General features: G+C 48.5%; 1 protein-coding gene across 4 annotated transcripts in view; it reads right to left on the bottom strand.

Moving 5' to 3' along the window:
* IRF2 (interferon regulatory factor 2) overlaps positions 1 to 22426 on the bottom strand; it is an 80131-nt gene that overhangs the window by 14651 nt on the left and 43054 nt on the right. For all 4 annotated transcript variants that reach the window (XM_008710493.2, XM_008710494.2, XM_040643378.1 and 1 more), the window contains 4 exons: positions 17057 to 17156; positions 15699 to 15875; positions 15331 to 15377; positions 6126 to 6243 (listed from right to left, as the gene is read on the bottom strand). In XM_008710493.2, coding sequence (XP_008708715.1) covers positions 6126 to 6243; positions 15331 to 15377; positions 15699 to 15875; positions 17057 to 17156 — 442 coding nt within the window. The remainder of the gene's footprint in view (positions 1 to 6125; positions 6244 to 15330; positions 15378 to 15698; positions 15876 to 17056; positions 17157 to 22426) is intronic.

Raw genomic sequence — 22426 nt, forward strand, 5'->3', positions numbered from 1 at the left:
GTTTGGTTCCTTAAAAGGTCATTCCAACTTTAGGAACAATTGCTGACTTAATGTAGGCCTCCCCCTGAGAAAGCAGTGCCCCCATGCCTCACAGAAAGCTCTTCAGAGCAGAGACTATTAGAAACGAAAACAAGGGGCTCTGGAGAGGGGTGGGGGGGTGGCGGGGGTCCTACTACTTTATAGCTAAGGAAAGCTGAAACCCAGAGAGGCCAGGTAGACCGCCAAGGTCACTCAGGGGTCTGTAGGGTTGAGCATAAAGCTTATCAGTGGGCATAGAAAATCAGGCTACCCACAGTCCTAGGGAGAGAAATTTCTTCTTGATCCCACCCGAAAGTTCGAGAACTGAAACTGTTCATATTAGCGTTGAAGATGCAGCACAGATGGAGGCTACTTTCCTTACTCAAATATAGTTTAATATGACTTTGATAATATCATAACCATATTATCTTACCACCTTCTAACTACACAGTGATGTTTCCATTACGCTCACTTTGTGCTCCCAACAACCCTGGGAGGCAGGCAGGAGCAGTATCATTATTTCCATTTTATATTTCAGGACATCGAGTCTCAGAGAGGCTAGGGAGTTTGCCCAGGGTCATGTGGTAAGTAAAAAACTGCAGAAGTAGGTCTAGAACCTATGTCTTTTAACTTCTAATCTGTGTGGGTTTTTTTGTTTTGTTTTAATAAAATTCAGCCATGATTTGGGTGAGATGCCCAGGAGAAACGATAGGAAAGACAGTTACCATGGGGTGAATGATGTCAGAGCATGGACTTCGGGCCTTGCACAGGCCAGCCCGCCCCAGCTGCAGCTGGTGCCCACCTAGGTCAGGGCGAAGCAAGAGCGGGGCTGGGGCAGTACACAGCCTGCACTCCCATGAGAAAACAGTGCCACGCGCTATCATAAAGGCGAGCAAATAATCTGTCCCAATAAAATCTCAGTCGAGTTAATCAATACATCTCAAGGGTCGATGGTATGGGAGAGGACATGTGGGTGAGACTTCTCGGGGTGGCAGCTTACCCTCCCTGGCAAACGTGCACGTCTTTCTGTGCTGTGTGGACGAGCCCTCACGGCTGCTCCCCGAGGACAACACACACAGCCCACCTCGCTTTCTCAAGAGAAAGGTACACGGAAGTCAAAATGTTCAGAAAAATTCAAGTTCAAAAACAAATATAAAAGGGGTCAGCAGGGAACAGGTCAGCAGGACTCTGGGGACACGAGAGACTTGGGTCTTCATCCTGGGGGCAATGGTGACATGGTGAGACAGGCATTAAAAAAAAAAAAATCCTGGGCGCCTGTGTGGCTCAGTCAGTTAAGCGTCTGCCTTTGGCTCAGGTCATGATCTCGGGGTCCTGGGATCGAGTCCCGAGTTTGGCTCGCTGCTCAGCAGGGAGTCTGCTTCTCCCTCTCTCTTTGCCCCCCGCCCCCGTGCTCGTGCTCTCTCTCTCAAATAAATAAATAAAATCTTTTTAAGAAATTTTAAAAAATTAAAAATTAAAAAAAAAATCCCTCCATGTAGTGAGTGAATGGGGAGGGGGCAGAATGGAAGCAGAGCCTTGGCAAGGGTGAAGGTGACGGGGAAATACCAAAAGGAGAAAAAAGGAGCTGGATTTGAGAAATATGAGGGGAGACAGGAGGAGCTGATGGTTAATTATGAAGGAGGTGGGGGGCAAAGGAGAGGGGAGGGTGAGAAATATATAGCCTCATAAAAAAACATGGCAGTTTTCTTGGGCAAATAAAAACTTCTCAAGGTTGAAAGGCAATAGCCAAACTACTGCCAAGGCTCGTGCTGGCACATGGCAACTGAGAGTGTCCCGTGCCATCCCACCTCTGTGACCAGGCTTCCCCAGCTCCAGTCCCCTGAAGAAAAATAAGGTGCACTATCGGGTCTGAGTCTGGATATATAGGGACATTTGGGTTTCACATCCCACATGGAGTTTCATGGTGCTCACAGTTTTCTAGGAGTTCTGGTCCAATTGGATGTTTTGTCTCCTGAGACGCAAAGAGCTCAGCCCTCCCCAAAGAAGGCACGAAGCACGGCACACAGCCCACCGAGAAGGAGCATCGAAGACCTTCACTCCCTCCCCCTGATGAGGGGGGGCCTTTCATCTAAAGATCCACCTCAAGCTCTTATTTATCTTGTAGATGGAGTTTTTACATCTTAAGCACCAGGAAAAATAGCAAAAAAGAAGAGTGAACAAACGGACCGGAAAAAGATGAAGACACAGGTCTACAGCCTCGCGTCACCTCTGACCACCCCCAAATCATGACGAATTCTGGTGCCAGAGGCTGCCAACCTTGAGTCATAACCATGAGGCCCTCGCGGGGACCCCAAGGTGGTCTCTACGCTGTGAATCTGTTCTCTTGCAACTGCAAGTCCTCCCTGGTGATAGCTGAGTTTCTAAGCTTGTCTGAAAGAGCTACTCAAGCTTTACTTTTCAAGTCAGTCAAATGTGGAAGCCATTACCAAAAAAAAAAAAAAAAAAAAAGCACGTCCTATAAGGTGCATTGTGGGCAGACAAAATTCCAATTGCATTATTTCCTAATGGCTATATGTCTAGTCACTAAGGATTGCCTGATTGACTTGGGAGTAATGAATAGCCTCCCTGTTTCATGGCAGTCTTTGCTTTATTGAAGGGCGGGGTTACCTTTTATCAAGAAACACAATGGGGTTATAAAGCACTGCCTGGGCAACTCAGACAGAGCGTCCACACCTGCAAACTTTCTACACTGGCCTGGAGAAGATTTCAATACAGCTCAGCAAAAGCACTGCTAACCGGGGCAGGATGCCAGCAGGGTATTGTCAGAACAATTCAACATGTTGCTGGCGTCTTCCGCTTCCTAAAAACAGAAGTCACCACATACAGAAAAGAATTCAATGCTAAAGCAAAGTCAAAATAAAAATAAGGAGTATTTTTCTTTTTCTGCCACCCTTCAAAGGAAAGCAGGGTTAGGTCTTTGGGCGTGCTCGCCTGGGCCATTTAATCATCCAGGAGAGAAGGAACATGGGAAGAGAAGTCTTAAGTGCTGAGACACCGCGCTGCTTTTTGGTGTCTCAGCACAACTGGCTCAGTCGGAAAGTTCGCTGAGCTGTTAAGGACAAGACGACGGCAAGACCCGGGCCCAGCCGGCTGACAGCCACAAGTGTGTGCCTGTGTGCGTGTGCCTGCCTGTGTGTGCGTGTGTGTGAGTGTGCGTGTGTGTGCGTGTGTGTGTGCCTGTGTGCGTGTGCGTGTGTGTGAGTGTGCGTGTGTGCGTGCGTGTGTGTGTGTGCGTGTGTGTGTGTGTGTGTGTGCCTGTGTGCGTGTGCGTGTGTGTGAGTGTGCGTGTGTGTGTGTGCCTGCTTGTGTGTGCGTGTGTGTGTGTGCGTGTGTGTGCGTGTGTGTGTGTGCGTGTGTGTGTGTGTGTGCGTGTGTGTGTGTGTGCGTGCAGCCATCAAGCAAGAGTTCCCATGTCGGGACCACTGTACACTCCCCGTTTTGTCCACTTACTGGATTCACTCACAATGACCTTCGCCCCGTCTGGAATAAAAACGCACCAGGAGGCTGGCCTTCGCCGGATTAATTTACCGGTTTTCAATCTATTTCCCTCACTAAGAACCGACAGATCATGTGAAAAACAGTTACCATATAAAACACTCATTTCAGTGTTTTGAAACACTTATCCACATATATGCTTATAAAAGCAGAAAGAAACACCTGGAGGCTTTCTTCTTGGTGCCTGAACACATAACTGGAATGAACTCCGGGCTCAGAGACACAGGAACTGAAAGCAAGAAATGGTATCATTTCAAATAAAGCACTTTTATAAAAGGTCAAGACAGAGTCTTTCAAATTCCGCTGTCTTGGCCTTGGAGTCAGAATCCGTGTGTTCCTCACCTCTGTCCCCAAATCACAAAGGCTGGGGACGGCTAATTAATGGTCACCGTGGGAGTGGAGACAAAAGCGGTGTGGAGGGTTTAAAATCCGAGGTCGTGCTACTGTTAACAATGATCACAAATTACCCCTTCTTTAAAATACTTGCACGGATGCACTTGGTGTATTACACACCTTTGTAAGGGCCACCAACTAATTAGAGATATTCAGATTCCTCGTACTGCCATCCGTTATTATTTTATTATTACGCCAAGGAAGAGACCCACTGAATCCAGCAGGTGATTTTCTAACCAGACTGGGCATCCGCCTTTGCCCTGGAGCTAAGGACTCATTAAGTTAGCACCAATCCTGACAGCAGCAATCGTATGGAAGCGCAAAGAACAATCACCCCGACAGAATTTACATGCCATAGACTCAACCAGATGTTTAAAACAAAAAGTGAAGAAACCTCTGTACCACTGTGACTTTGGTTTGCCATTTTATCTGAGGCTGAATTCACCTCATAAATGAAGGAGAGCTCAAAACCAACCAGCTCAGTCAAAACAGCTGAATCTTAAGAAAAAGTGCCTGGAGTCTTGGCCAATATTTTCTTTTTTTTTTAAAGGGCTGAATGGGCAAGGCTTTCCAGAGGCTGCCCCCGCTGAGGACAGGAAGACAGCCGAGAACCCAGGGGGGGTGAAGCCGCTCCGGGGGGCGGGAGTGCTGGTCAGGCAAGGCCTCACTCCCCTGGGGACGCGGGAAGAACACTGCGTCTGTAAGACCTCAGCGACACTGAGGTGAGCGGGACCCGCAGGCACATGCTCCCGTGCTTCCCTCACTCTGCGCTCTGCCAAAGCCCTCAGCGTTCGAGGGAGTCCCTGCATACATCACCCTACTTCCCAAACGCCAAAGCCCAGGCGAGGAGGTGGGGGCTAACATTCGTAGCATCTGCAGCCTCCTGTCCGTACTCGGCCGAGGATCAGGAAATGAAGGCACCTGGGTGGGAGGTTTGTTCTCCTAGTTCTGCGTGATCTCGCTGGTTCTTACCAGCATCGGAAGCCCTGACAGTCTACAAAGTGGAGAAGAGTTTAATGGACCACAAGGTGCCCGAGGGCAAAGCCCGGTTCTGGATTCTGGGGCTGGAGCTGCAAGACGAGCTCACCGCAGGGCCTCCACCATCACTCAGCGCCGTGGCCCAGTGGCATCTGGCTGAGATGAAGTTCACTCTGGCCCCCTTCCTGCCTAAAACCCTCCAAGGGCTGGGGCTTACAGTGTGTGTGTGTGTGTGTGTGTGTGTGTGTGTGTAAAACAGTTGCGCACTTAACTGTTTCTTGTACTTCAACAAAAAAAGATTTTGTTTTGAAACACACCCTCCAGCGGTTTGGGAACAAAGCCCAGTGTCCTCTCCCTGGGGAAAAGTCCCAGGGCCCCACCCTTCGTCCCTCCCTGACAGACCACCGTGCCCTCTCCCCAGGCTCACCCCTGCTCCGCCACTCTGGACTGCCTTAGCCCTCCAAGCGGGTTCCTACGTGGGGGTCCACGGCTAGCAGTCCGGGGCTCCCCCTCACCCACCCACTTCAGAGGACATGCCAGTCCTTCGAGAAGCATCCCATCTAACTCCGGCCCCGACATCCTCCCTTGTTCTGTTCTTCGCAGCATGTTCCACACGTGCTAGCGCTGTAGTTATCTGCGGCCATATTTGTTTGCTGTTTCCTTCCACGGAACCAGGGATGGGGCCTGTCCTGTTCCGCAACCTATTTCTAGCACCGAGTCTGGTCTGGGGAAGGCGCTCGAGAATCTTTGGGGAATCAGAGCGTGCCGTTGGCCACAGGTCTCTGAGCCTCAGTACCTTCATTTATAAGATGAGCGCCACGTTCGTGGCAGGTTCTGAGGGGACCCGTGAGGTCAGGTCTCCCGTCTCCTTGTTCCCAAGTGAAGAATAACACTTTTGTCCATGTGGCCGCTTACTGAAAGCTGGAGAACCACTAATCAAGGGGGGGAATCACTGGGGGGGAAAACCCATTTCATCTACTGGAGTCTCCTGGGAAGTCACTCTTGGCCTATTTTCTTGAGGCTGACCCATCAAAAGTTCCTTTATCTGATCCTCAAAGGCCTTTATTCTCAGCCCTGAAGTCTGGGGGCTGGAACTTTGCATTTTGAGATGGTTCCAAGACCTCCTCCCACTGACTATGTTACTTCAAATCACGTTTTACAAATTTTAGACCCCAGGGGCTGCTCGTGTAGAGAAAAAATGAGATGTCAAAACAGTTTACCTATGATGTTCACCGTACTATCCACTTCATTTTTTATAGCTGAGGTCAGGACGGCATACTCAGGAGAAAGATCACTCACTCCATTACTAAGCCCCAAAGATGACTCAACTGGTTCTTGCTAGGAAGAAGAAAAGAAAAAAGAATTGAGAATACTTCCTTTCCCCTCCTTTTTCTTAGCTTAAATTCTACCCTCTGTCTACTTTTTTTTTTTTTCCTTCTCACTGCTGGAGTCACGATCATTCCCTGAATGCATTCCCTACGAATTTAAATCAGACTGGAGCTAAAGCAGCACATTTCTGCACGGAATATGCTGCCAGGTATTTGCCTACTTTCGTTTTCCTTTGAGGAAAGGGTAAGAGCACATCTGGTTTGCTTTTATGAAAGGCTTACACCTGTAGATGACAGTTTGGGGGTTCAGCGGGGCTGTGTAACTGTGGAAAGAACCTCGTGTCTAGCTGCCAGCTCCTCCTTCTCGGAGGGAGGGAGCGCTCACAAGGGTCAACTCCCGCTTTCTAAGGAAGGAATCCTGCCACTTCTTTTACCATGACTTCCGAGGAAAAGGTCTGCCTCCACCATTGGGCCAAGAACAGGAAGTCAGGGGACTCTGTGAATGACTTCTCCTCAGGTAAGGTTTGCCCTGGACCCTGGCCACTTGAGCACCTGTCACTGGGCGGGTGGCCGGTAACATGGGCCAGACTGCGCAGAAGGCCACCTCCCCCAGCGGAGTCCAGTTGGGCAACCCCACCCCGTGGCTTCACACAAATGCCTTTCGAGTGTTCGAGTGTCTGAATGTCCCAGCGGGCCCGAGAGGCTACTCATTCCTAACTAATGAAGCAACAAGCTCCTCGTCCTTAGTGTAGCTCTCACTTGTGTTTATTCAAGTCCCTGAACCCTCCAACCTCTGACAGAGCCAAGCACCTGTGGGGGAGCCAGTCCCGAGGTACACATTGACCTTCAGCATGTTGATCAGAGAGCTTTTCCTCAAGGTAAGATTGCACCTGCATCTATGATAGCAATCGAGTCAGACAACAAAAGCCACACAGCACAGCTCCTTTGGGAAACCAAGATGGAGAGTGGGGCAGAAAGAACACAAGACGGGAGCAGAAGATCGTCAGAGGGAGATATGCCTGTGCTTTGAAAAATCCAGAGTGGTGGGCATCTCTAAGGCATGTGGGGTGTACTTACCAGTCTATTTCTGTGCTGCCTGCAATCAGTGATGAACCCCCTCCACCCACCCCAAATCTTGGGGAAGCCACAGAGGGAAGGAGGGGGAGTTACCTGCTCCTGCACGACCCCACCCCGGCAAACTCCCACATGATTACCAACTGTAGCGTGGAAGACATCACTTCAGTACGTAGCTCGGTGCTCACACAACTCCCACGTGCATGGCTGACAGGAGGCACCAAAGGGCAAACAGAGGAGGGGCCCAGGCCAGCCCCCCTTTCTCCTGGAGCACCTTGCATTTCCACCTTTTACGAGGCCTTTCTGGGGAAAGTCGTGTGCCTGTGACTTGAGTCTCCATCCCTCCTCTTCCTTTATAGCTGAACTTCTGAACAAGGGTCTGCCCTTCCCACCTTCGCCTCCTCCCCTACGCCGGTGTTAGAGCCTGCGGTTGCTCTGGCCGCCACTCCAGCCTCAGCCTCAAGCTCCGGGCTCCTGCAGGGCTGGCATGACAAGCCTGTTGTCTGTCAGGCTTTGCAGTCGCACAGGGGTCAGAGCCTGGCTCCTCCACCGCACGCTGGATGCAGGACCTGACTGAACCCTCTCGGAGCCTCTTCCAGGGCCCTGCAGACAGTGGTAAACTGAGGACAGAACGGACCCACCTCCCAGGGATGATGTGAGGATTAAATGCGATAAATAGGCACCTGGCACTTACTCTCAAGTTAATGCTTTCCATTACGCAAGCGTAAATAAAGACGGCCAATAAAACTGCTCTCAAGTACGGTGACCTGTCCTCAAGTTCTGTCCCTCAACCCCACATCCAACAGGGAGGAAGGACTGCACTGTCCCTCTTGACAACATGACTGTCCGATGTTACTACAATTCTCTGCCTTCTCACGGCACCTGCCTCTCTCGCTGCCTCCTCGGGGCTCCTTTCCCATGTCTCCCCCCGCCCCCTGGTCATGCCCCTGATTTCATTCCGCCACTTCCTTTTCCTCGATTGCCCAAAAGGAGACACGTACAGAACATCTGAAGGAATTATCAAAAGACCTGCTAATCTGTATGGGTTTCTTTTGTTGTCAAGTTATTTATTTATTTATTTATTTTACTCATTCTGCTTCTAGGTTTCTGATAAAAGTAATGAGGCAGTCAGACTTGCATATATTTAAAAACCTAAATTATTCTGATCTCAACTGAAGGCCTCTGAGTTTCACATGATCTACCGTTTAATTAGTGGCAAGTGATACTTCTACCACTTTCCACTTGAGAAAACTATGACTCAGAGACTAAATTAATTTTCCAAGATCACACTACTTCTAGCCTAAGGAGAGACAAGAACTGAACTCAGTCTTTGGTTCCGCAACACGAGCCTATTCCAGGAGCTTTCTGCCTTCACGGAGCCCGCCCGAATCCCAACAGAGATTCAGACAGAACTATTGGTCTTCCTGCCACCCCATCCCTCCCTTGAGTCCTGCACTCCTTCTCTGAGAGAAGTCTACCAATGGAGACCGAGTCGGACTACTTCGGACATGGTTTCACTCCTCCCATCCCACTTCAAAAAAATGCCCTGTTGCTTCTGAAGTCTTCAGTGCAAACCATCTCGTGGGTACGGTCACTCTGCAAGGCCAGGAGAGTCAACTGCCCAGTGAGATGTAGTCAGCATCTCTTCAAAAGGGCTCCACTCGGGGTGCAGAACAAGGACCTTCACTGTACTCAGTGAAACCTCAACTACATACCTTTTTTTTAAGCAAGGAACTCAACTTAAGAAAAGGGGTGCACGGGGCGCCTGGGTGGCACAGCGGTTAAGCATCTGCCTTCGGCTCGGCGTGATCCCGGCGTTCTGGGATCGAGCCCCACATCAGGCTCCTCCGTTGGGAGCCTGCTTCTTCCTCTCCCACTCCCCCTGCTTGTGTTCCCTCTCTCGCTGGCTGTCTCTATCTCTGTCAAATAAATAAATAAAATCTTTAAAAAAAAAAAGGGGGGGGTGCCCAGTTCTCTACGGAACCTGTGCAGACAGCTCTTTGTCCAGCGTCTCCCGGCCCTGTATGGTGCCCACTCCCACCCTGTCCCCTACCTTGCTGTCCCATGGCCTGGCCTGGATTCACCCTCAGCCGGCCTCCTCTTTCTGTTCCCTTTCTGACTTTAGACATCGGCCCTCCCGTGAGTCAACTAGTTTTGGTTTCCAGTCAACTACTCTGGTTTCTGCCCCAAAGAAAACCAAACAGAGACTATGCGGAGGTTCAGACCCTTCCCGGCGCATTCACTCTGCCAAATCTTTATGCCCAAGCACCTTTTCTCTAAAGTTTGGCCTGCAGTTTAAGGGTTTGGGGCAAAAGCACACTGACACAAGAGAGTCAGTCCAAGGACAGAAGCCACTCCCTTGAGACCTCTAACGGAACACATCCTCGACTGGTCTCAAAAGCTGCACTTGCTGGAGGATTTGGGGTGGGCCCGAGTCAGAGGACAGAAAGGGCCACTGGGCCTCTACTCCCAGTCCACTCCACCTCATCCCTGTGCCACAGCCCCTTGTCTAGATGTCCCTTTCCTTGAGGCAAAATGCAGTGGCCGTCGGAACTTTTCCATCTGCAACCCAGCCCCCGCTGCCGGAGATGCCCTAAGTCATCTGTGCAAAGCCGGTCTCCTTGCAGCCAAATTTAAGGACACCTCTAGGTCTGTCTACTAACTGAAACTTCAGGCTGACAGCTGGGCTTCATAAAAGTAGCCCAGGGGTGGGGCGCCTGCGTGGCTCAGTCGGTTGAGCACCCAACTCTTGATCTCAGCTCAGGTCTTGATCTCAGGGTTGTGAGTTCAAGCCCAGTGTGGAGCCTACTTAAAAAAATAAAAATAAAAATAAATAAAAGTAGCCCAGAGGGAATGCACATTCCACATCATGAGGCCGCTAGTAAAACAGGCTGACACTTCCTGCCCGGTCCTATGACACCTACCTTCCTTCCTTCCTCCCTCCCTCCCTTCCCTGGAACTTCATTCTCTTCCTACTCTCATTGCAACCTCCCTGTGACTTCTCTCCTTGGTTCCCCTTCCTCTTCGTCTTGTGCTTGAGTCTCCGTGTCCCTCTCACACAGCTTCTCCTTGGACAAGGCACCTGCGGTCAAGGCCTGCGGTACCATTCCTGCGTACGTGACCACACCCCTGCGCTCCCACACTTACCTGAGCTCTGGGCCCACTATTTCCCACTTTCTACCTGACATCTGCTTCAGAGAGCTCTCAGTCATCTCACACTCAACACGTTCCAAGTTAAACTCACCCTCCTCCTCACACACCGTGCTCCACTCCCAACGTTCGCTCATGATCCACTCCTGTCTACACCCTCTGCATCCTCTCCAACGTCTCCCCCGCTCCGTTCTGAGGGCCACCATCTTCATCTAACTTGCCACTGCGCTCTTCTCCCCTCCTTCCCTTCCTACCGCCAGGAGAAAGCCCTTCCCCCTTAAATATCAACTCTGTCATGCTCCGCTCTGCCTGAGGAGTTCAGCCAAGCCTTACTGCACAACATCACCCATCGAGCTTCTTCAGCCCCCCAGCCTTCGGGCTGAGCCCTGAGCAGTACCCTCCCGAGCCGCCAGGGGCGGGGGGGGGGGGAGTGGGGGCCAGCACCAGGAGGCAGGCAAGCCCTCTCTCCTGCTCCATCCGGGGCAGCTCTGACCCCGTCTGTGTTTCACCGGGGCTGCCAGTGTGTGTTTCCATCTGATTAATGTTTGAAAACTGAAGCCCTCTTCCAACCAATGACAGGATTGCTCCAGTACCAGCCCTGGCAGGTGGTCTTCGGACAGTGACAGGGAGCATGTTGCTTTCGACCCGCTCAAGTCACCGTTAGAGCCCACAGCTCGATTAGAAAGTTCTGCTAAAAACCAGTACCTGCTTTTCTGTAACTTCCACCCAGAGGTCTGTGTTCAGAACTAATACAGACCGGACCTGCTCTCTGCCAGGTGACCTGCTCTCAATTGTCCCTCCTCAAATACAGTTCCCATCACAGCACCCATGCTTTGATCTGGAAGCACTTTTTAGTTCCAAAGCGTGCATGCTTCATCTGCAAACAATCCTAGGAGGCGGGAAGTATTCATTTCTGATCCTCCCCGCCCACGGTCTTTTGTTTCCCACTGTTGCCTCACGCAGACTCCTGCTCTAATTAAGCCAGCTTCCTGACTCACCCAGGGAAGACCAAACAGCAACTCTAACTTCCTGGCCTTCTTGTGATGCTTCTGGAGCTGGGGACGGACCACCATGTGACTCAATCCATGCCCCAAAGCCTGGCTCGGTCCCACGGCTTCCTAAAGGCCCAGAGCCACCAGGTGTGGTGAAAGTGTGGGTTTGGGAGCTGGACTGACCTGGATTCAAATCCTGGAAGTGCCACCTTGGAGAAATTACTCACCTCCCTGTGCCTCTAATTCCTATATGCAAACAGGAGATGACCTGCCCACCCCAGGAAGAGCTAGATGACATATTAATTAGAGCTCAGAACTTGGTAGGCGCTCAAAAATGTCCGCTACCACCCCTCTGTTTATCCCCTTCTCTCCTTACTGATCTTGGCCCTGTGACATTTTTCTGGAACATGTGCATGCACTGATGACACACCATATAGTGTGTCTTCGTCTTATTTCCTTCGATGGCCAGTGACCCCCACACAGGCAAGGCCCGGCTCAAGCAAAACACAGCTCACTGAGTTCAGAGCCTATCTAGCCACAAAGAGAACACTGAGGTATATGGAGGCCGAGTTTCTGCACCTACTCCATGGCCAGTAGGCCTCAGTTTCCCAGTCTTGGGGAAGCTATCTGCTGAGGGAACACAGCAGCATGGAGATAAATTGCCTGAGTGACCCCCCCAAAAAATTCTGACACGTAGCCCACATGGTCTAAACATCATTTGCTAGTTAAAACTTCAGCTGGAACTGAATGAAGACTGGGAGGAGCTTGTCCCAATAGCAAATTTTCCCACCGGGTTCCTACACACGAGACACACGTTCTCAGCGGAGGAAGCCCGTCTAGTCTCTCCTGTCGCACATCTGCACAGGGCGTATTAACTCAGAGCTGAGGCGCTGCGACAACGAAAAGTAACATATTAACAGCTCGGTAAGGATAAAGTCCTTCAACCGTACAATTCTGGACAAGCTGGAGAGTTCTCTTGGGAAACGTTCTACGGAAACATCTGATGAACACTATGGCCTTAGCTGTCCGCAACCACAGAGCTCGGGAAGGCTACTGGCCTTCTCTACGTTGAATCGCCTGCTTTCTGCTGAAGCAACAGCGTCCCTCTGAGGGACAAGTCTCAGGTACTGACCATACTGTCGTCACCGGAGGATTTCACAACAGACACTTTGCCGGGACGGAACTTGACCCACACACTTCCATCTGAGAAGGAAGCTCTCACTTGCTTCCCTGGGCCACCACGGCCATGCCTCACCCGGGGCTGCCCCTTCCACAGCTTGCTCAACGGAGCAGCCAGAGGGAAGACACTGCCATGTCCTGGGCTTCTGAGAACAGCCCGTGTCATCAATTCTAAACTGCGCGTCTCCTCCAATGTCCACAGCCCTAAAATAGGACGTGCCTCGTAATCAATTATGGGCCGTGGTTTCATTGCAAGCAGTTTTTCTTGCTTAGATATACCTAAACTAGTGGTATTCTCTTATTATTGGCGTCTGATATCCGATGGGGTATGGAAGGTACGTTTGAGCAACATTTGCTGAAAGTGAACCTCGGTGACCCCACTCTCACTGTCTATTAACTGAGATTGGGAAATTGAACCTGCGCTGCCGTGTAAAACCCCCGCTCGTGCCTCACACGTTCTATTTATTTGTACACCAATTTAGTTATCGAAAGTGTATTATCTGTTCTGTACCAGGCGTTGAGCTAAATGCTACAAAAATAGTAGTAAATATGACATAGTCATACTCAAGATTGTAGCAAACTCTTCAAAGTCACCTATTTGTGGGGAAGTCACACTTTTCTGACTAAACAACACTCACTAAAATGTAGGCCCCAGAAAAAAATCCAAACTCTGAGAAACTTGATACAACTAATAACTAGTTGTTTTTTTTTTTTAACTGCAAGGAAAAATAAATTTTTAAAAAAGTGATGTCAAAGGAGACCTATAGATTAAGAAAAACCGTAAGAGGGATGCCTGGGTGGCTCAGTCAGTTAAGTGTCTGTCTTTGGCTCAGGTCATGATCCCAGGGTCCTGGGATCGAGTTCCACATTGGGCTCCCTGCTCTGTGGGGAGCCTGCTTCTCCCCCTGCCTCTGCCTCCCTCTCTTTCTCTGTCTCTCATGAATAAACAAAATCTTTTTAAAAAATTAAAAATAAAATAAAATACAAAAATGTAAGAGACATACCTGCAAATCACAATATGTGAACCTTATATGGATTTTAATTCAAATAAACAGACTGTATAAAAATGACATCATTCATGAGTCAACTGGCAATCTGAACCCTGACTGGATATTTGACGAGATTGAGGAATTACTGTTAATTCTTCAGATGCAATAATGATACTGTGTTATTTTTAGAGAGTGCCCATATTTTGAAGGTATATACTGAAATAGTTATGGGGGAAAGATGATACAATGTGGGATTTGCTTCGAATAGTGCGCTGAACCATATGAAATGGTTTTTGTGAGTCAAAAATGGCCGAATATTGGTCATCCCTACGGGCTGGAGGGACAAGGATGGAGGCACCCACTCCTGAAACAAAATAGCCACGAGCTATTCATGTGGAAACTGGGGTGACGGTCACAGAGAAAATTCTCCTCAGTCGTCTCCTTCTTGTGTGCATAAAATTCATCCACAATAAAAAAGTTAAAACGAAATTAGGTCTCAGTACTGTGCTATATTTAAAGTAAGTCGCAAACTAAAAACATTTAGAGTGAAACTGGACGTGTCACTACTGAAATATTCTGCTGAAAATATTTGTTTTCCACTTTGAAGGGAAGGTGAATATTTCTGAAACTTTAACAGTTTTATCTCAGCTGCCCCTCAAATTCTATCTACCTTCACAAGTCTGACTTTAGATCAGAAGTAAATATTGTTGTATGTTGTCTGACTATTTGGACCAACCAGCTTGTTTTTAAACATCGTGCTGTCTGGACAGTTTGGGTTGCTCCTTTGACAGCGATTTTGGGTTAGGAATCAGAATACTTGGCATGACCACGTGACTCTGGCCACATGTCCACCGCCCTTGGGCCCACGTCACTCAACTCCCTTGAACCTCAGTTTCTCCATCTGCAAACCAAGTGCCGTGAACCCTAAGACAATCTGACGACCTTCTCTCTGACGGTCTGCAGGCCCGGGAGCGTGGTGTCTGCTCTTCCCTTAGCAACCGGAGCTCGTCCTCAATTTTGCACAGGTATTTGGCTGTTCTCTGACTCTTTGACAAGGGCCACGCCATCTAGGCACAAGGATCCTCATACCGCAGGGGACTCCAGACCACAACAGCCCTACTGGGAGGCTCACACACATGCACGCACACACATCCCTACGGAAGGGCCTGGGGAGTCGCGAGAGCTAGTTCTGCGATGGGGCAGAGAGAGCTAGTGAGAACCACACTAATAGGGTGTTCACACGGACCTCCATGCCTCCACCCTGAGGGCCTGTCATGGCATACAAGCATAACACAGAGCTGATACACTTTAATATAAGTATATAATACTTCGTAGACTTTCAGATCTATCTAATAGCCTGAAAACCTAATAATGTGATCAGAGAGTAGCTGGCTGCTGGAGCTCAGCAAGAACGAAGGGACCAGCTGGCCACCGTCGTGGGGACCAGATGGAGGTTGGGGTCCAGCTCAGTGTGACTTTGTGATTTCATTCATAAACTGCTCAGTGAAACTGGATTAAGCAGGGGATACGTGTACCGGAGTCTGCTCGAGGGGACAAGCCAAAGAGAAGACATGAAAAGCACATAAAACACAAGAGCCAAAGAAGAAAGATTAAATACTTCCCAGAGATCACGTTACTTGGTTTTATGAGACAGAACAGGAATCATTAAAATGGTCACAACTTTGGCTTTCTCTCTGAACAACCAAAGATTACCTTGATGTGCTTAATTCTGTCTTCTTTTTCTGTCTTTGGTTTCTTTCCTGTGGCAACAACAACAAAAACAATAGTTTGGGGTTAATTCATGAGGAACGTACAGAGAACCATTTCCCCGCAATTCTTTCTGGAATTCTCGAGGAACCCGTACACGCTTTAATCCACATGTGGTCAAAATTCCACATGTTTCCCTGACCGCCTTTGGTGACCCGACGGTCACTTCCCCCAGCCAGGCAAAGGGAAGACTGTCAACCACAGTGTGGACAAGTGTTCTCACCTCAGAGTGACCACAGATGTGGAACTAAAGAAACCTCAGAGGTATGACGATATATATTACATGCCCATTGTTTTAGTCAGCAAATACCTACCTTTCTTAGAAGGTCGCTCAGATAAGGGCAACATCCGGTACACTCTGAATGCATTGTTCCCCTTCTTTATACTTTTATCCTTGACTTCTTCGATGTCGGGCAGAGAGTTCATGGCACATCGAAAATTCGCCTTCCATGTTTTTGGGTCAGGTTTATCTACTCCTGGTTGATGCTTTCCTAACAAAATAGCCAAAAGAACGAAGGTTAAGAAAAAGAGGGGGAAAAATAGAGAGAAGTTTCTGGAAACATAGGCTTGCTGGATGGGTAGTACAGAGATCCCTGTTTAATTTCAGGCTACGACAGTGACAAACTGTTTTGGTTTACCTGGGACCGACACCGAATTCCTGGGATGTGAGAATTTTTGTTTTAAAACCTGGACAGTTCTGGGCAAATTGGGACAAACTGGTCACCCCAGCTCTACGTAAGAGCTTGAGAAAAAATTAATAATGGTTGAACAGAGAATCAAGGTAAGTAACAGAGAAAGCCGGCAGGCTAGGGACGCCTTCAAGCCCAGATAACTAGAGTGTCCCTTTTCCAAATGACTCTCAAATATTAGTAAAAAGTCTATGCTTGTAAACAGCGCTCCCTACTCAAATTCTGTTATAAATGAATATATTCTTGACTACGTTTTGGAGAGATAAATTCAAACCAAGTTTACCACTCCAGAACAAGTAAGTTCATGGGGAACATAATCAGAATCCCACATTTACAGGAAATTTAAGGACAGTTTCCATAGGATGGGCAAAGCATCACTTCTGAGTGATGGAGTTTGTGCCCCACGTGTCCTGGATGTGTCTGGGGACACGCCACAGGTTTTTGAGAGCTATCTTCATGAGTAGTAGTAAAAAAAAAAAACTTTTTCAAATGGCTACCACTGTATTATATAATCGAAATTTGTTGAGAGAGTAGAATATGGACCTTCTCACCAAAACCAAAAGCAATCAAAGGCAAATATGAGAGGTGACGGATGTGTTAATTAATTTGATGGGGGGAATCTTTTCACAGTGCATACATCAAATCATGGGAGGCCTTAAGTATCTTACGATTTTATTTGTCCATTATACGTCAGTTAAAAAAGAAGAAGGTACCCGGGCGCCTGGGTGGCTCAGTCAGTGAAGCATCTGCCTTCAGCTCAGGTCATGATCCCGGGGTCCTGGGATCGAGTGCCCGCATCAGGCTCCCTGCTCAGAAGAGAGCCTGCTTCTCCCTCTCCTTCTGCCCCTTCCCCCCAACCCACTTGTTCTCTCTCCCTCTCAAATAAATAAATAAAATCTTTAAAAGAAAAAAAAAAAGAAGGAGGTATGAAAGCACCAACAAACAGGGTCTGCTTCTATACGCGAAGGGGGGGGCTTTAATACCTGTATGGATCGCCCAGTTTCTAAAGAGTGGTGCATCTTTTTCCACATCCCACCCATGTCTAGCCGCGTGCATCCAAGGGATCTGGAAAATCTTCTTTTCCTGAAAAAAAAAAAAGACTGTAGCCATGGGATTCAGACCACCTTTACCAAAGGTCCTTACATCCTAGCCAGTAAGATTCTCTGTTAAGTGACACTGGGTTTGCCGAGTGTCTACAATAAAATCCACTAGGAACCAACCCCACTTTGCCACTGGGCCCCAGATCTTGACAGTCTATTCTGGAAAGATTCAGAGTCGTGTGGAGTCTGGCAGAATAGGAATGCATTCCGAGGTCAAAGGAGCTGATTTTGGGATATGCCTAATGTGTTCCATTATTTGTGCCATTTTTTCTTAAAGGACCACCGAGAACTGCCCATGGACTGAAACTTCTAATGCTTATTATTATCATTGATTTCCACCATTTGCTAGAGAGGAACTCTAGTTGCCTTAGGCAAATGAAAACTTTGGCGACTTTCCAAAATTACACCCATTTGTGCCGCTGAAGGGAAATCGGGGTTCTCTGAGGTCACTGCCACAGAGATCAAATACCTCAATCGACTGGGTGGCCAACAGAAGAAGAAGATCTGGTCTACTGCCCTGCATGAGACAGCGGGAAGTACACAAAAGATGTATTAAGTGTGTGGAGACGGTGCTACTTTTCTAGAGAAAAGTCTCTTGGTACAATTCTTACAGTAGACCCCTTCCATCTCTCTTAGCGCCCGCCCAAGAGGTAACTCAAAATAGCTTCAATCAACCCTGGCGCTTAAACACAGGATTAGAAACTAGCGCTTTGGAAATAAAGTCTCACTCACGTGCAACTTCTTCAACCAGCTCTCCCAACAGTCCCAGCAGTTACTAAGTTCCCAAGGCACTTTACACGTGACTGCCCACGTGTTCACATGGTCTCGGTTTCGTTTTTTGCGAGAACCTACTGAGCTCCATGTATGTAATTATCTCTGCCTTACAGTTGAGGAAACTGAGGAACAGAATTTGATTCTACAGCCGAGGAACTTGTTTAGCAAGTGTCTACATTCAAAACCAGGCCATGTGACCCCATATTCCATCACATCATCACACCACACATTGTCTCCCAGAGGTCAGATTGAGATTTCCCACCCTATGACACATCTGTTGTCTTGACTTCTGTGGAAACCAAGCCCAGGAAAACTGTGTATTTTTAAGCCCTATAGTTAGTTCAGGTAGTTTCTAGGTACGGGGCTCTGAGGAAGGAAAGAGAATGTCAGTAGGGATTTTCCACCATGTTGGTCTCACCCAATGAAAGACAGAAAGGGTCCCAACTGACCCCAAAGGGACTCAATGCCTCTGTAGAAGCCTGAACTAAAAATATTTCAGAATATTTGAGAGTTCCCCAAAAACTGTTAAAAGGGAAAATTCTACTGTATTTAAAACTCAGCTAATAAAGAACTGAAAGCGCGAGACTTTTCATAAAGCCCTCCTTGTTCATTCTGCATCATGCACTGAGAGAGCACGGTTTCAGGTTAGCCATTTCCAAAGGGCAGGGATCAGCCGAGGGCTGAGTGAAATTTTATTTTTTAATGTAGATGAAAATCAGAGAGCAGAGTCATTTCCGGCACTTTTTGATGTTTACGTGAAAATGAAAAAAATAAATTTATTTCGGTGAAAGAACTTCTCCCGAAAGTTCAACCGGAGCTAAAGGTTTGCGCGTAAAGATGCAGACCTTTCACAGAATCTGGTGTGGCACATTTTTGGCACATTTCTGCAGGTCAGAGGAGTTCCAGACGGGACACGATCTAAAGTCTATCTCATAAAACACAAAGTTGATTCTGATAAGATCTTTTTCAGCATCTGCATGCCGGCAGCTGCGTGAGCACACACGGGTGCACACACACCCCCTACCAAATCTAGTCTCACAGAAACTATGCCCAAACCACGAACCCACAAACATAATGACTAAACCTCGCAATTATCCACCATACATCCATGGATCCTCTTTCCTGGGCAAAAGGTCTGAATGGACCTTCTCGAAAGAAGACAAATAAATGGCCAATAAGCACATGGAGACACCCAACATCACGAATCATCAGGCCAACGCGAATTAAAACAACAAGATACCATTTCCTACCCCCAGGGTGGCTAGCGTAAAGTATTTAAATAAGTAAATAAGTAGCTGGTGGTAAGGATGTGGAGAAACTGGAGCCTTCCTACATTGCTGGTGGGAATGCCACCCCGTGTAGACGCTGCGGAAATCAATTTGGCTACTCCTCAAAAAGCTAAACACAGAGTGCCCACGTGACCCGGTAACTTCACTCAGAGTCTTACAAATAGGCGTTGACACAAGTATTCATACATGAATGTTCGTAACAGCACTACTCTCAATAGCCAAGTGTCCGTCAACTGGTGAATGGATAAAGGAAACGTTGTACATGCATAAAATGGAATATTATTCAGCCACAAAAAGGAATGCAGTATTGAAAGGTGCCACAACACGAATGAACCTTGAACATCACGCTAAGACAAAGAAGCTTCCTACAAAAGGCCACATACCGAATGGCTCCATTTATGTGAAATGAGCAGAAAAGGCAAATCCAAAGAGCCAGAGAGCAGATTAGTGGACGCCTTGCACAACGAAAGGATCTGAAATGCTTTGCAATGGAAAGTGACTGCTTAATGGCCAAACCCCAAGTGTTTCCTTTTGGGGTGATGACAATTATGGCATTACGGTGGTGATGGTTGTACATAACACTGTGAGTAAACAATGCCACTGAACTGTACATTTAAAAATAGAGTGGTAAATTAAAAAGAAACCACATGTAACTTTTAACTAGTTTTTCATATTGCAAAAAATAAACTGCTAATAAACGCATCACATGTATCTTTTTTTTTTTAAGACGATGCGGAAAGATAAAGAAGGTGAGACTCGTTTTAAAACTGGAAGAGATTCTGACTAGCACATATTCTGGTCATCGATCAGTGTGTCCTATGGGATGGGGACGGCGTCACTCTGTGTCTGCGCAGACTCTGTGAAGCCCTGAGCACCCCATCCACATGGTCTGTGCACATCGTGTCTGGAGGGACAGCATGTTCCAGACCCTGCCCGTGTTTTCAGAGGGAGGACTCTGGCCACCTGAGGGAAGGAGAGAGTAAGCAGTGCTTGAGGTGAGAAGAACATTTAAGATTATCTTGAGGAATGAAGAACGTACCTTGGCCCCAAGTGGCCACGAGCTCTCTTCACTTCCTCTGCCTCTTCTCTCCCCCAGTACTCGTAAGATGTTCCAATTTACTCTGCTATTTTTGCTTGGACTCCTTACCTTGTTCTGAGACGGCCTGACATGTACACAAGCACAAGCCTCCTTTCAAAGTGAACAGAAGGATAAGGTCTGAAACTACGTGGTGACACCGGACGCTTGGGAAGTGGCCTCGGCCCCGGGGTCCAGGCCGATCTCCCATGTGCAAGGAGCGTGTCAAGAACCAGAGTGGGAATCAATCAGAGCTACGAGAGAAACGATGAACCTGGCTGTGGCTGCCTCCTTCCTTCCTCAAGACGGCCCAGAAAAACCACAAGCAAGCATTTGGACTGGTCCAGCACGGACCTGGTCTCTTCGACAAGTCAAAGGCAAGAAGGGGCTACTGTCATAATGAGGACAAGCAGGAGACACTTCAAGTAGGAACAGCCTTCCGGATTCTGACTGAACAAACCAATCGTAAAAACACATGCTGGGGAATACGCAAGGCATTCTGCATACGGACGGAGCAGCGATGATAATACAAATTAAGATTAATGATGAGTAATTTATGGTTATTCAATTGATAATGGTATTGTGAATATACAGAAAACGGTCTTAAGTCTTAGAGATGTATGCTGTCATGGAGTTGTTTTCAAATGACACACACACACACAGATTTTAAAGGTTAATAATTTTTAAATCTGGATGTGAATTCTGAAACTACATGAGAATTGGCTATACTATTCTTTCTAGGCATTAGGCTATTCAAACCTGCTGTCTGTTTGCAAACACTCATAATAGAAAGGAACGGGCCCAAGCCACGGCCCCTGCAGGAGCTCGTGATAATGCCGCCTCACCAGACCTCCTCACTGCTCCTTCGGAGGACACACGCCGTCACCACCGTCCTCAACACGTACGGAGAATAAGAGATGGAAACGGGCTAAGGCACTCATTCACCGCCTATCTGTCTCTTACTGAGACTGTCCCCAGTATGAAGGGCTCTCCACTTGAGAGAAACATGACGACTGCCAACCCGATGTTCTTAAGTCCGATTATCTTAACAGAACAAGGACACGGTCATCGGCATTGTTCTCTTCAAGTACACATCCTTCTCCCATTTACGCAGGAACAGCACCCACCTGGTACGTTCTAAAGTGGCCTAGCACCGAGCCAGCGAGCAGCAACCATCAAGACATCCCTGGCCTGCCCGCCGGGGCCTTCCAACACGGGGCACTTCTCCGCCAACACCACCACGTTCTGAACGAGGCAGCTAAGACATGAGCGAGTAATAAAGCCCCGCAGACAGTGCCGTTTTCGGAGTTGCAGCCAGTCTTCCGTGGGAGAAGAGATGTTACAATGACCTCAAACCACTGCGCTCACAAGCAGGGATTCTGAGGCAGAAGGCTTCTGAATAAGAAGGAAGTAACAGGGGGCGCCTGGGTGGCTCAGTCGGTTCGGCATCTGCCCTCGGCTCAGGTCATGATCCCAGGGTCCTGGGATCGAGTCCCACACTGGGCTCCCTGCTCAGCGGGGAGCCAGCTTCTCCCTCTCCCTCTGCCCCTCCCTGTGGCTGTGCTCTCTCTCTCTCTTTCAAATAAATAAATAAAATCTTAAAAAAGAAGGAAATAACAGTAAGGTCTCCAGTGAAATATTTATGTGGGCAGATGAATGCCAAAGCCTAAGTTAACAGAAACATATAAAAAGATGGCCTGAGGAGGTGTGGGTGTGGAGAGAAAACGTCCCTGACGCCATCCAAGGTCCACAGTGACCGGGACGGCCCTGCCCTCGCGCACAGACACAGCCACATGCACACTCCACCCAGGCACGTCGGCCACCTGCCCGACCGGCCCTGGCGCCCACGGCCTCCTGTGCCAGCGGTGCCCTGAGAGGTGAGCAGGCAGAGCAGCCAGACCAGGTGGGTAAGGGGTCTCCTGTCCCTCCGCACTAGGGAAGAGAACTCACAAGCCAAGAGCCGGCTGAGTGAAGCTCAGCGGGGAGGGCCACCTGCGAGGGGCCAAGCGTTCTCATTCCCTTTCCAGTAGCCTATCAGAAAAACACGGACAAAGTGGGTGGAAGAAAAGGTGTCTGAATGGAGAGCCCTGGGGAGGAAGCACCCTAAGAGGGCGT

This window comes from Ursus maritimus, unplaced genomic scaffold, assembly GCF_017311325.1.
Source record: "Ursus maritimus isolate PB19 unplaced genomic scaffold, ASM1731132v1 scaffold_28, whole genome shotgun sequence".
NCBI lineage: Eukaryota > Metazoa > Chordata > Mammalia > Carnivora > Ursidae > Ursus > Ursus maritimus.